This window comes from Heptranchias perlo, chromosome 23, assembly GCF_035084215.1.
Source record: "Heptranchias perlo isolate sHepPer1 chromosome 23, sHepPer1.hap1, whole genome shotgun sequence".
NCBI classification, from domain to species: Eukaryota; Metazoa; Chordata; class Chondrichthyes; order Hexanchiformes; family Hexanchidae; genus Heptranchias; species Heptranchias perlo.
In genome coordinates, this window is record NC_090347.1 from 16,635,371 (window position 1) to 16,647,741 (window position 12,371).

Here is a 12,371-nt window from a genome sequence, read left to right on the forward strand (position 1 = left end):
CAACCCCCATTCTGACATAACACCTCTAACAAGTACTCATTGTTTCCTACCAATCAACCAGTTTCTTATCTATTCCCAAGGTTTACCCTGAATCGAAAAGGCTTTTGATAAAGTTCCACATAAAATGTTATCAATTGTTAGCCTTTCGTGTGGAACTTTATCAAAAGCTTTTTGGAAGTCAAAGTACACCACATCATGGGACTTTCCACAGTTGGTTGTCACTTCCACAAAGAAGTGGAAGAAGTTGTTCCCCTTCCAGCATGTTAACTGCTGTTTACTAGATTGTTATTGTATAGATGATCTTTAAGTTTTCTCTTGATTATCAATTCCATTATTTTACTTGGAATTGAAGACTAATAGGTCTGTAGTGTTTGTGTTTGTTTTGTCACCCTTTTTAAATATGGACACTATATTAGCCTATTTCGAATCTACTGGTACCTTTCCAGTTTGCACTGACTTCCTCATATTGATTGTCAGTGCCTCACAAGGTTCACCCTAGTCTCTTTGAGCAGTCTGAGATAACTACCTGGGGCTTTATTTGTTTTGAGCCCTATTAGCCTCTTTAGGACTTCCATATTATTTGTAATGAAGTCATTGATTTTATTTGGGACAGCTTTGTTTGGGGAGGGCATGTAGCTCATCTTACCTTGTGAATATTCGGAGGAAACAGTCATTCAGAATATTTGCTATTTTGTGCTCATCCTCAGTTTCAAGCCCACTTGCCTGTTTTATGGTTTTCACCTCTTCTCTGACTGCCCTCTTGCTACTGTGGCACTGAAAGAGTTATTTCACTGTTATGCTTAGCCTCAGTTGCTAAGTTTTTCCTGGATCTATCTTTGCCCCTCCAATCACCCTTTTAATGCACTGTCTTGTATTCACCCTAGTGAGCCCCTCCTCCTTCATCCTGCATGATTTTTACAGGTCACTTATACTCTTTGTCTCACTTTTAATTTTTGTTAATCTATTTAGGATCATGTTTGTTTAGTCTGAGCGTGTGAATTTTGTGAATGTTATTATGCTGCATGCTCAACATTATACCTTTAAAAGTGTTCCACAAGTCTTCTACTGAAGTGTCTTTGAACTTCCCCCTCATCTATTTCCTTTAGTTGTTCCATTCTGGTCTTGGGTATTTCTGACACCCAGATCATGTTAGACTTTGTTGTTCTATGGTCGCTGTCTGTCAGGGGTGCTGTGATTTCCATCTCACGGTACACTTTTTTTTACGAATGCCAGATCAAAATGTGTATTGCCTCTCATGGCTTCCTTCACATATTGGGTCAAGAAACAGTCATGCATTACATTTAACAATTCAAGGCTAGAAATTGGTCTATGCTAGTTGTCAGGCAAAGAACAAGTCGGGAACACTGAGCGTGCATCACAAGCTGAAGGCCTGAAGTTTACCTGAAATTGGGGATTATCTATGTCTGACACAAGCCGACTGATTTCAGTAGCTCCTCCACTGCAACCCATCTCAAGGACTTAAGATACCGCTTTAGTTGACCTTAGCAGCAACTGACTCAGACAAGAAGCTATCGCGGATTCTCGAGGGGCGTCTTGAATCGAGGGGCAGAACAGCATAACTGGAAGTGTGAGTCAAACATGTGTGGGAAGAACTGGCAGTGCTGTTTTTTCTATTACTGATTGGTACATCAGCTGTTACCGCCAGTGGATTTTTAGAAGTGAGTTTTCATTCGATAGCATTCCCCTCATTCATCCATGGCTCTGCCAGGGCTGAGACTGGGTGTAACCTCTAAGGCCTGGGGCAGCCATGAGGATTTTGGTTTTAAAAAGGTGTCAGCAGCATGCACGTGCTTTTGGTGCTTTGCACGAGAACACGCATTCTTCATTTTCGGCTTCCGAATGCAGGTCCTCATCTTAGTCAGGCCGTGAAATACAGGAGTGCAAGGTAAGTCTGATGCTATGTATGAGGGTATATGCAAGGTTGAGATTGTTGATGAGGTACAGTGGGGTCTGTTGGGCCACACAGGGGAGCAGCTGGAAAGTGGAACGGCTAGGATTGTGGTTTTTTAAATGTATTTATGTGAGAGGGCTGTGACACTCTCATGATAGTTGATATTTTTTTGATCGCTGCCCTTTCCTTTCCTATTGATTGAGTTTCTGTCACATCTCTTACCCAATCGGTCCACAACCCTGTCAGTGAAACACGTTGGATCAATCAGAAAGTTCAGAAATTATACCATGGATACATGTTCATATGATTGCTGGACAGACCGACTCAATATATTTTATTATTTAGATAGTTAGATCTAATACATTTAAATCTACCTGATAATATATAAAGGAATATTTGTTGATTTAAAGAGGTACTTACCACATACACTTTTTATTTGCTCATTTTAGCAGTTACTTCCTACATTTTATTGAAGCTTGGAACATTTCTGTCATTTCACCAACCACCTGTTCCAAATAATAATAATTAAAATAAGGAGAGGGGATTCAGGTCCTGTTCTCACACCTACACATGACATGCTTCGGTTGGCAACATAGAATCACAGCCGGATCGTGTGAATAATCTGCCATGGAGATGTTATCTGTTGAGATGTCCAAGAGGATGTTGTTCAGTGTCACCTTTATCTGCGGCAGCACAACATGGTACTCAGGAGTAACAGGATCCAAAGGTAGGAGTTCAGCAGTGTCATTCAACAAATTGAAAATCAGAGGTGGGTCATGTTGTAGCTCTGGCCCTTTTTCACCTTTGCAAGTTTTGGCACCACCTAAAAATCACAAGAAAACAATACGTTGTGAGCTTTTTTCCACATCAGATTTACAGCTATGACCTGCTGGAACGCATTCAAAAGCCATCCAGGTAGCACGATGGTTATGATGACAACTTCACAACTCTACCACCCCAGTCTCAAGGCTTCCTCAAAGCCAATTCTCCAAAAATATGATGCACCTTAACTGTCGCTTTTTATCAAGTGATGATTTCAGAAGCGGGGAGTTTCTTCTGTGCAGGAGAAAGCTGACACATTGCCTTAACCTGCAATAAATGTGGCCCCTATTGGCTGAGCACAGTGGCATTGGGGTTTGAAGCTGTGGAGACTGCTTGGCTTGCTTTTCCACACTCTCGATTAATAAGGATGCATGGATATTGCAGTCTATGAAACTGCGTAAAAATCTGGGTTCAAAAAAGTACACAACCTCAACCGGTTTGATAAACTGTATAGGTTCTTTGAATCATTGAATGCATCAACTACTGAAAGGAAAGAACTGGAGTGAGGCTGTACCTCAAGCCCCCCTCCAAATCAGTGCTGCAGCTTGTAGCTTTTTAAACCTGTGTGAATTCACTTTGTTTTTTAAAAACACAACACTTAAACAAAACATAACCCCAAATCCTCTCTGTGAAGAGAAAATAATCAAAACCCCCGAAACGTGACAAACGTGAGGAACAAATTAGAAGTTGTTAAAAGATTTTTACTTATAATCAAAACTCTGTCATAACTTTGTTTATAATCAAAACATTTGGCTGTTACTTGTACCACTGTGTTTTCTTCAATGATCGTTAGCCCATTATAGTACTCTAAAGTCAATCCTGAGATAGAGCACTAAATAAAAATGTTGTATTTGCTGAATGCGTGGGCTATTCTCTATACCTGTGAGGTAGAAAGCCTTGTATTGCTTCAGACGTATAGTCTTCAGATCCCCAAATTGTCCAGCTGCTCCACTGTTTGGATGGAAAAGAGCCTGGAATGTCATGAAGAGCCAGATCATCATTATATATTACTCAATTACATTTCTAAACTATTTTACAACACCAAGTTACATCACCGGCATCTCCACATCATTTCTAAACTAGGTTACAACCCAGATGCAGTGGCCTACGGTAAATATTGATTCAATGCATTTATTGATTCAGCATCTCCTAACTTAAGGACAGAAATGCACTGGCGCATTATACATTCTATCGCACTAATGTTTATCAAAATTGGGATTTATTCAGTGCATTTGGATTTTGTCAGAGAATTAAAATTAAAAATATACAGGTCATTCACTGCTCTGAGTGAAGGCGCAATATGGGGGCGGGGGGGGGTGGGGTGATGGGAGGAAAGAGAAGAGAGTAAAAAATGCTTTATTCCTGAGATGCACACTTGCTGCAGTAATCACTGCAGATGAGATGAGTGCACATGTTGGATTAGCAGATCCAGCAGCTAATGGTATACAATGTACCTAATTTCAGACAAGGATGAATAGTTAGGACATTCCATGTGCTATTGCTATAAATAGAATACATCATCATAATCAGATCTGGGAGGGAGTTCTTCATATGCAATATACTTCCTAAGAAAAACAAACAAAACTTGGTTCCAATAATAGCTTCCTAACATACTAATGGGATAGGACTGAGGGCTGCTTCCGTGATGTGTCTGACACACAAGGCAAAGCACTATTTTTGCTTTGCTTTGTTTAATTACTTCTTTATTTTAGGTGGACAGGATGCATGCCAGTTAGTGGTGAATTACATCAAATAAACCAACTAAGTAATGGCAGGCTGTACAATTCATATGTTCTTTAGGGGCGAGTGAATTGTATGATTACATTGTAAATGGTTTATCTTCCAAGATTCCTCACTACAGAGGCATGTAAGCTCTGATATATTGATTATACCATATAATCCTGATTTTTAAAAAATATTTATTTTTGAAGTTTCAAGATTGAACAAAGTGCAGTGAGATCACAGCAGTACAAAGAATCAAGGAATGTTTGGTTAACCTTAACAAAAATCAATCAATCTCAGATTTAAAATTCACAACTGAGCTAGCATTAACTGCCATTTGCGGAAGAGAGTTCCAAACTTCTACCACCTTTGCATGTAGAAGTACTTCCTAACTTCATTCCCTGAAAGTCCTGGCTCTAATTTTTAGGCTATGTCCCCTAGTCCTAGAGTCCCCAACCAGCGAAAATAGTTTCTCTCTATCTACCCTATCAGATCCCTTTAATATCTTGAAAACTTCGATCAAATCACCCCTTAATCTTCTAAATTCCACGGAATACAACCCTAGTTTGTGTAATTTCGCCTCGTGATTTAACCCTTGGAGTCCAGGTATTCTAGTAAATCTATGCCGCACTCTCTCCAAGCCATATATCCTTCATAAGGTGCAGTGCCCAGAACTTTTTTAAAAATTCGTTCATGGGATGTGGGCGTCGCTGGCATGGCCAGCATTTATTGCCCATCTCGAATTGCCCTAGAGAAGGTGGTGGTGAGCCGCTGCCTTGAACCGCTGCAATCCGTGTGGTGAAGGTTCTCCCACAGTGCTGTCAGGAAGGGAGTTCCAGGATTTTGACCCATTACTGAACACAGTACTCCAGGCGTGTCTAACCAGGGCTTCGTATAGCCCTTCAAGAAAAGAAAAGGGCTATACAAAGGGGACTTAGCCTAAAAATTAGAGCCAGGGCTTTCAGGGAGTGAAGTTAGGAAGTACTTCTACATGCAAAGGTGGTAGAAGTTTGGAACTCTCTTCCGCAAATGGCAGTTAATGCTAGCTCAGTTGTTAATTTTATATCTGAGATTGATAGATTTTTGTTAAGGTTAACCAAACATTCCTGAATTTCTGGTTAGGAATGGGGATGATGATTATAGGGGCAAGTACAGACATGGATAATCATACATTTCATAGGGCATGTTGGTTTTTGTGCTAAAGGGCTTTCTGGCTGCTGTAGGGATCATAAGGATAGTGATCAGGCCTGCCACTGTGCTTCTGTTTCTGGCTGCCTGGGCAGGCCTGTACTGGGATGTGATTGGGGCTCGCTAATAATGCATAGAATCATACAGCACAGAAGGAGGCCATCCGGCCTATCGTGCCTGTGCCAGCTCTTTGAAAGAACTATCCAATTAGTCCCACTCCCCAGCTCTTTTCCCGTGGCCCTGCAAATTTTTCCCTTTCAAGTAGTTATCCAATTCCCTTTTGAAAGTTACTACTGAATCTGCTTCCACCACCCTTTTAGGCAGTGCATTACAGATCATAACAACTTGCTGCGTAAATAAATGTCTCATCTGTCCTCCGGTTCTTTTGCCAATTGCCTTAAATCTGTGTCCTCTGGTTACCGACCCTCCTGCCAATGGAAACAGTTTCTCCCTATTTATCAAAACCTTTCATATTTTTGGACACATCCATTAAATCTCCCCTTAACCTTCTCTGCTGTAAGGAGAACACGTCCAGCATCTCTAGTCTCTCCAGGTAACTGAAGTCCCACCTCCCCGATTCCATTCTAGTAAATCTTCTCTGCATCTTCCCTAAGGCCGGTCGTGGGTGGCGCACCCAGAAAGGTTGGGGACGTGGAGTCCCTGCTGATTTTAACACCAGGGCCTCATTAAAATAAAACTTCCCGGACTCCCACCCGACCAGATTCACTATCTGGCTGGCGGACGTGGGAACTTGGTCACAGAAGTCCACAGCCAGGGATCTGTGGGAACGGTCCCCGGCAGCCAGTGGATGGAGTGGTTCCAGAGCAATCATGCTGGGATTGGGGAGGCTAGGGATTACCTCGCGTTTGGATCACCGAGAGGCAGAGGCTGGGGAGGCTCCTGGACTCCTTGAGGGGTCTGGGTGGGAGCACTCCTGCTCCTCCTGGCCTATAAGGAGATCAAAAAGGAAGTTTTTAAAACTTACCTTGGCCTCTTCTGGCCAGTCGGCTTCTCCCGCCATGTGCCTGCTACTTTGCTCCCTTAAGTAAACCCCCTGCCTGCTTTTAGCTGGAGCCTCGTCAAGGGCCTGAATCGTCGCGTTAATACTATGGCAGGCGGGAACATGGTGGGTTGAAGGCAAGATTTCTAATTTCAAGATTTTAACCCCTTGCCCGACACTTTGCTGCCCATTGGAAGGGGGGGGTGGAAAGAGAGAGGGGAGGCGTTAAATTGAGGCCTAAATTTCTAACTTTTCAAGACAGCTTGTGCAAAATGTATCCAGGCATGTGCAGAGTTCCCTCCTAAAATGATAGCTAATGTTCCAGTCAGGCAGGAGCCGTGCAATGCAGAGTTCTGCCTGTCTGGAGCCCAAAATGCAGCTACCGGTTTCAGACTGGTAGCTGTAGTGTAAATGCACCCTAAGAGAATTTGCTACGTCAGAAATTCCTGCAATAGGCTTAACTTGTTAAATGATCCACACTCGCTATGGGTTGACTTGGGAGAGTGCCCAAAATAAGGGCCAACAAGCAAAGGTTTACTTACCTAAGAATCTGTTTTCCTTTGGGTAGCAAGGGTGTACCTACCTAGCCACCAATCTTGTCATAGCCGTATTCTTAATGGTGCTAAATTGGGCAGGTTGTATGCTCATGGAAATGAATGGAGTTAAGTATGCATTTGGCAGCGGTCATTCCAAAACCTTCAAATCCTATGGCAATTGCAAATGTATAATATATTAAAAACAGTAAGCGGCTGCAACACTCTGTTGGTATTATGCCTGCAAGTGGCTTTGTGAAGGTCACACTATGTGAACTATTAAGTACAGTATGGCTGGACTAATGTTATGTGATAGCCCCTTTCCGTCAATTGGAAGCAGAAAACAATATACAAAGAATAATAAAAGAAAGACTTGCATTTCTATAGTGCCTTTCACGACATCAGGACATTCCAATGCGCTTTACAACCAATGAAGTACTTTTGAAGTGTAATCACTGTTGAAATTTAGCAAATGTGCCAGCCAAATTGTGCACGGCAAGCTCCCAAAAACAGCAATGAAATAAATGATCTGATGATCTGTTTCAGGTGTTGACTGAGGGATAAATATTTCAAAATAAATGAGCCTATTCACCACAACTACAGAAAAGCAGGCCATCCTTTTAGGATAATAGATTCTGGTGCGTTTTGACATGGACTATCCCTATTTGTGTCACAATGTGTATATGACAGGTGAAACTTTACACTTGAAATTGTCTCAATGTTTATTTTGCAATGTGTTCTGGATGTTAGGGATGCTGCATTTTTATTTATCCGTCAGTACAAAATAAATAATAATGAATAAACCTGCATCTAGAATTGAAAAAAAATGACTAAAACACTGATTCAAGTGCTTTAGTTTGTATAAAAGACATCAGGTAAATGTAAATTTTTATACATCATATACAAAAGTCGTGACTTTTGCTTTTGTGAGAAAATGCCTGTTTTCTACACAGCCTTATTCAATATTGTAGTTGGCAGTATCATTCTGGCCTCCATAAAACCAGTTCCGTGGCTGAATAAAAGTATTTGTTTTATCCACACCTTACTGACTCCTGTACCTAATTGCATGTGCAAGAGAGAGAGAGGGAGAGAGAGATATGTCTGTGTACTAAAAAAGGTAGAAAACTAAAACAGCTCCAGAAACAAAAAACATATTTGTATGGAAATGTTTGGTTTTGTAGTGGAAAGTATGTGTCTTCTACCTGCGACATATGGACATACCATAGAACCAAAGAAAAGATGCAGCACAGAAGGAGGCCATTCAGCCCATTGTGTCCGCACCGGCTCAAAGAACAACCAGGTGCCCATTCCAATCCCACCGTAGAAGCACCCGGTCCGTAGCCCTGCAGGTTACAGCACTTTACGTGCAGGTCCAGGTACTTTTTAAAAGAGCTGAGGGTCCTTGCCTCTACCCCCAATTCGGGCAGCGAATTCCACAAACCTACCACCCTCTGGGTAAAAAAGTTTTTCCTCATGTCCCCTCTAATCCTTCTGCTAATCAGCTTAAATCTATGTCCTCTAGCCCACTAGGGGAAACAGGTACTTCCTGTCTACTCTATCAATATGATCAATGATGGACAGGAAAAGATCCTCTGGTTCATTCAACCTGTCCCACACAATTGTGATACCTTGTGTATCACAATATATACACTCTCCATCCCACCCAAAACCATGTGATCTCCTGGGAGAAGCAAAAAACCAGATTAAAAACCCAGGCTAATTTGGGGAAAAAATCTGGGAAATTCTTTTCGGAATACTTTGGTGATCGAAACTAGTCCAGGAGATCACTCTGGCCCTGCTAATTTTATGCATTACATTACCTGCCTTTTGTAAGAGGTGATCTCCACTCCAGCCAGAACCATGTCCAGCTCTCGCTTGAAGGAATTCAGCGAATCGGCGTCCACCGCACGAGCCGACAGCCAGTTCCAGAGGTCCACTATTCTTTGGGAAAACCATCTTCTGACATCTAACCTAGATCCAGCCTTAAACAACTTAAAATTGTGACCCCTGGTCCTCCCGAACCTATTTAATTTGAACAAACTGTCAACTTGAACACAATCTATTCCTTTCATCATCTTATAAACCTCGATCAGATCACCCCTAAGTCTATGCTTCTCTAAAGTGTAGAGTCCCAGCTCTTTATTATTAAGGATGTAAATTTTTCTTCCTACTGTTTTCACAGGCAACACACCATCAGTTACCGACAGGACAGACAGGTGACCTGCTCAGTGGCCTTCACTAAAGCCACTTTGAACTGGTCACAAGGAGGCATTTGAGAGCAGCCTGGTGGACAACTATTGCCCTGATTTTCCCTTGCTCCAACAGTAGGATGGTTAGCCTCCATTCTAACACAAAAACATGGAGAATTAAAACTACATCCCACCACTCTGATACTGTGTACATGCACCCCACATATCACAGATACGTTCGTGGCTAACTCTGGTAACTTTGATATTATTCCTGCCCAGGACATGGATAGCATGGCTTCTGGCCTACTGGGATTCTGCAGCAAAGACATTAATTTTACATGGTAAACATCATTCCAATTTTGGCCCAATAAACATATTTTTTATGTTTAAGTACAGAAGAAAAATGACTTTGGATAGCTGTTTTATTTTACCACAAAATTCTTCTACTCATCATGTTTCAAAATCATATCTTCTATTGTATCTTCACTTCTGCAAGTGTTGTTACCCATGCTGCCTTTGTGTAGCTGAAATTTGCTATTAACTTATGATCTATAAGCATTAGTATACATCTTCACCACAAAGCAGCATTGGTAAGGACTTGTGCAATTCTGACTTCTATGGTATTATTTCTAAGCGCAGATGAAATGCTTATACGGTAGTTCTCTGACATTAAGCAGCATGAGAAAGAAATCTTACCGTTGTAACATATTTAAACAGAACTGTTAATTTAATGATTAGTCAGTTGCAGGAAACATAAAAATCTGATAAAATGTGCCCATTATTGGCGGGGGGAGGAGCGGAGAATTCTATTGTGTCACACTGCATTTGACACCCACAAGTGAAGAACGGCCACTTTGTTGAAATAGCAGAAGTCTGCCACCAACCACAGATCTACATCCCAACAGGGGTGTCACCTTCAGGGAAACACAGTAATGGGAAAATAGGAGAGAGAAACAGAAACTTGTAGCATAATTGCATAGAACAGTAAAAAATGAGATGGGTTGCAAAAAAAAAGAATGACTGTTCTGAGTTGTGGACAGGATTATAGCTCAGAGTCGGGAACCCAGTGCGTCTGTAGATATTCGCGTAGGGAACCTGGAAGCAAAATGGGTGCATCGCAATCTGCGATCATAATACAATTGAAGGTAAGCATTTGTGCTTCTGGGTTTCCAATGTGCCGTGCAGCCAGATTGACAGGTTGGCTGCCTGTCGGGAGGGAAAGGAGCTGCAAATCAAAGAGGGAGGATGAAGGGAGATATAATGGGCCATGGAAGAAATAAGAGGGGTGGAGGGAAGTGGATGACATCAGATGGGCCTTGGAGAAGATCGGGGGTCCAGCAATGGGGGGGGGGGCGGTGGGGGAGGAGGGGGGCCGATTGCGAGGGTCTGATCATGCCAGGTGAGCTTGTTGGGCCTGGATGAAGCACTCCTGCTCCTCCAGGCCCACAAGCAGTGCAATAAAAGCACACACCTCATGGATGTGGCCTTTCCAACCTGCTTTCACCTGATGTAAATCAGAAGCGATGGGAAACCCAAACAGGTAAGGTTAAATTTGTTTTAGGCTTCTAATACACAAAAAATAAGTGCCTCAACTATCGCATTGCCCCTTTAAGTATCGGCCTACTGGCTTTATGTGGGGATGGGACTTCCGGGTTTCTGTTGCATGCGTGTATCCAAACGCGCCTGGGTTAAACCTGGAAGTGGGTGCATGGAGCCGGGATGCGGTCCCGCTCCAAAATTCAACTACATTTACTGCCCACCCGCCACTAGCCCACCCGTTCCTGGGACTTAAAATTACCCCCCCATGGCATCTGCAAACTAGATTTTGACTATAAATTGGTTTCATTTAGAAGCCTAATCAGTATTTTGAAAACAAGGAGACACTGGCCTCTATTTTGGCCTCACTCTTGCCCCGATTTTCAGTGGGTATGGGATAGTAGTGAGATCAAAGTTGCAAATGTCGACTTCCCACTGACTTTCCACCCGAGGCCCAAATGGAAATGAAAGTCGGAAGAGATGTATAACAGGCGGCTGAATCGATATCGACCGTTTTACACTATCACCCAAAGTAAAAATAAGTTTCTCTCCCCCCTTCCAAACATGAAATACACCAGAAAGATCGCCCAACCAAAAACTGATGGAATATATTTTAATGAGGAAAATAGATATCGAAACTTGGATTGAAGAGCTTCTGATCAAAAAGAAAATACTCAAGCACTAAAGCGTCAGCTTGATTCATTTGATAGCTGTTTCACCTCTGAGTCAGAATGTTGTAGGTTTAAACCCCACTGTAGCACATAATTTTGTAGTGCTGAAGGAGTGCTGCATTAGTGGAAGTGTCTTGAGTTGAGATGTTAAACTGCGGTCTTGCTTGTCTATTCTGGTGGCTCAGTCAGATGTAAAAGATCCCATGGCAATATTTGGAGAGCAGGAAATTCTCCTGGTGTCCTGGCCAAAATTCCACCCTCAAACTAACACCACCAAAAACAGATTAACTGGACATTCATTTCATATAATTTCATTTTTGTGGGACCATGGCTGTGTGCAAATTGCCTGCTGCATTTGCTTACATGACACTTCAAAAGTAATTAATTAGTTATGAAATGCTTTTGGATGTAATAATGCACTATAAAAATTCAGGTTTTTTCCTTGCCTTCTTTCTGGTTTATGTTAAAATATCGAACATTACCTTGTGACCATGATGTGAATGGCCAAACAGCACCTCTGTTATATCCAAACTATCATAGTGTCTGTTTGGAGGCAGGCTTGCATCTGCCAGTGAAATCAGGGTAGAAAATATATCTAAAGTGCTGTAAAAAAGATATATTTTTAGAATGAAACATTATAAATTTGCAAGTTCACAGACACAGATTTTTAATCATAATTTTGGAAAGCATATTTTTGCGGATTGGAATAAACTGCAAATTGACAACAAGAAGAAACAGTTGATGTTAAGCAACCTGCCCTTGATGAAAGTAGCGAGCATGTTTAGATTTTTTTGGGGG

General features: G+C 41.9%; 1 protein-coding gene across 16 annotated transcripts in view; it reads right to left on the bottom strand.

The window, feature by feature from the left end:
• Positions 1-2,210: 2,210 nt before the first annotated feature.
• The window catches only part of arsg (arylsulfatase G), a 125,579-nt gene continuing 115,418 nt past the window's right edge, over positions 2,211-12,371 (bottom strand). For all 16 annotated transcript variants that reach the window (XM_068004083.1, XM_068004081.1, XM_068004077.1 and 13 more), the window contains 3 exons: positions 12,056-12,176; positions 3,615-3,705; positions 2,211-2,735 (listed from right to left, as the gene is read on the bottom strand). In XM_068004083.1, the coding sequence (XP_067860184.1) occupies positions 2,458-2,735; positions 3,615-3,705; positions 12,056-12,176 (490 nt within the window). In that variant the 3' untranslated portion in view covers positions 2,211-2,457. The remainder of the gene's footprint in view (positions 2,736-3,614; positions 3,706-12,055; positions 12,177-12,371) is intronic.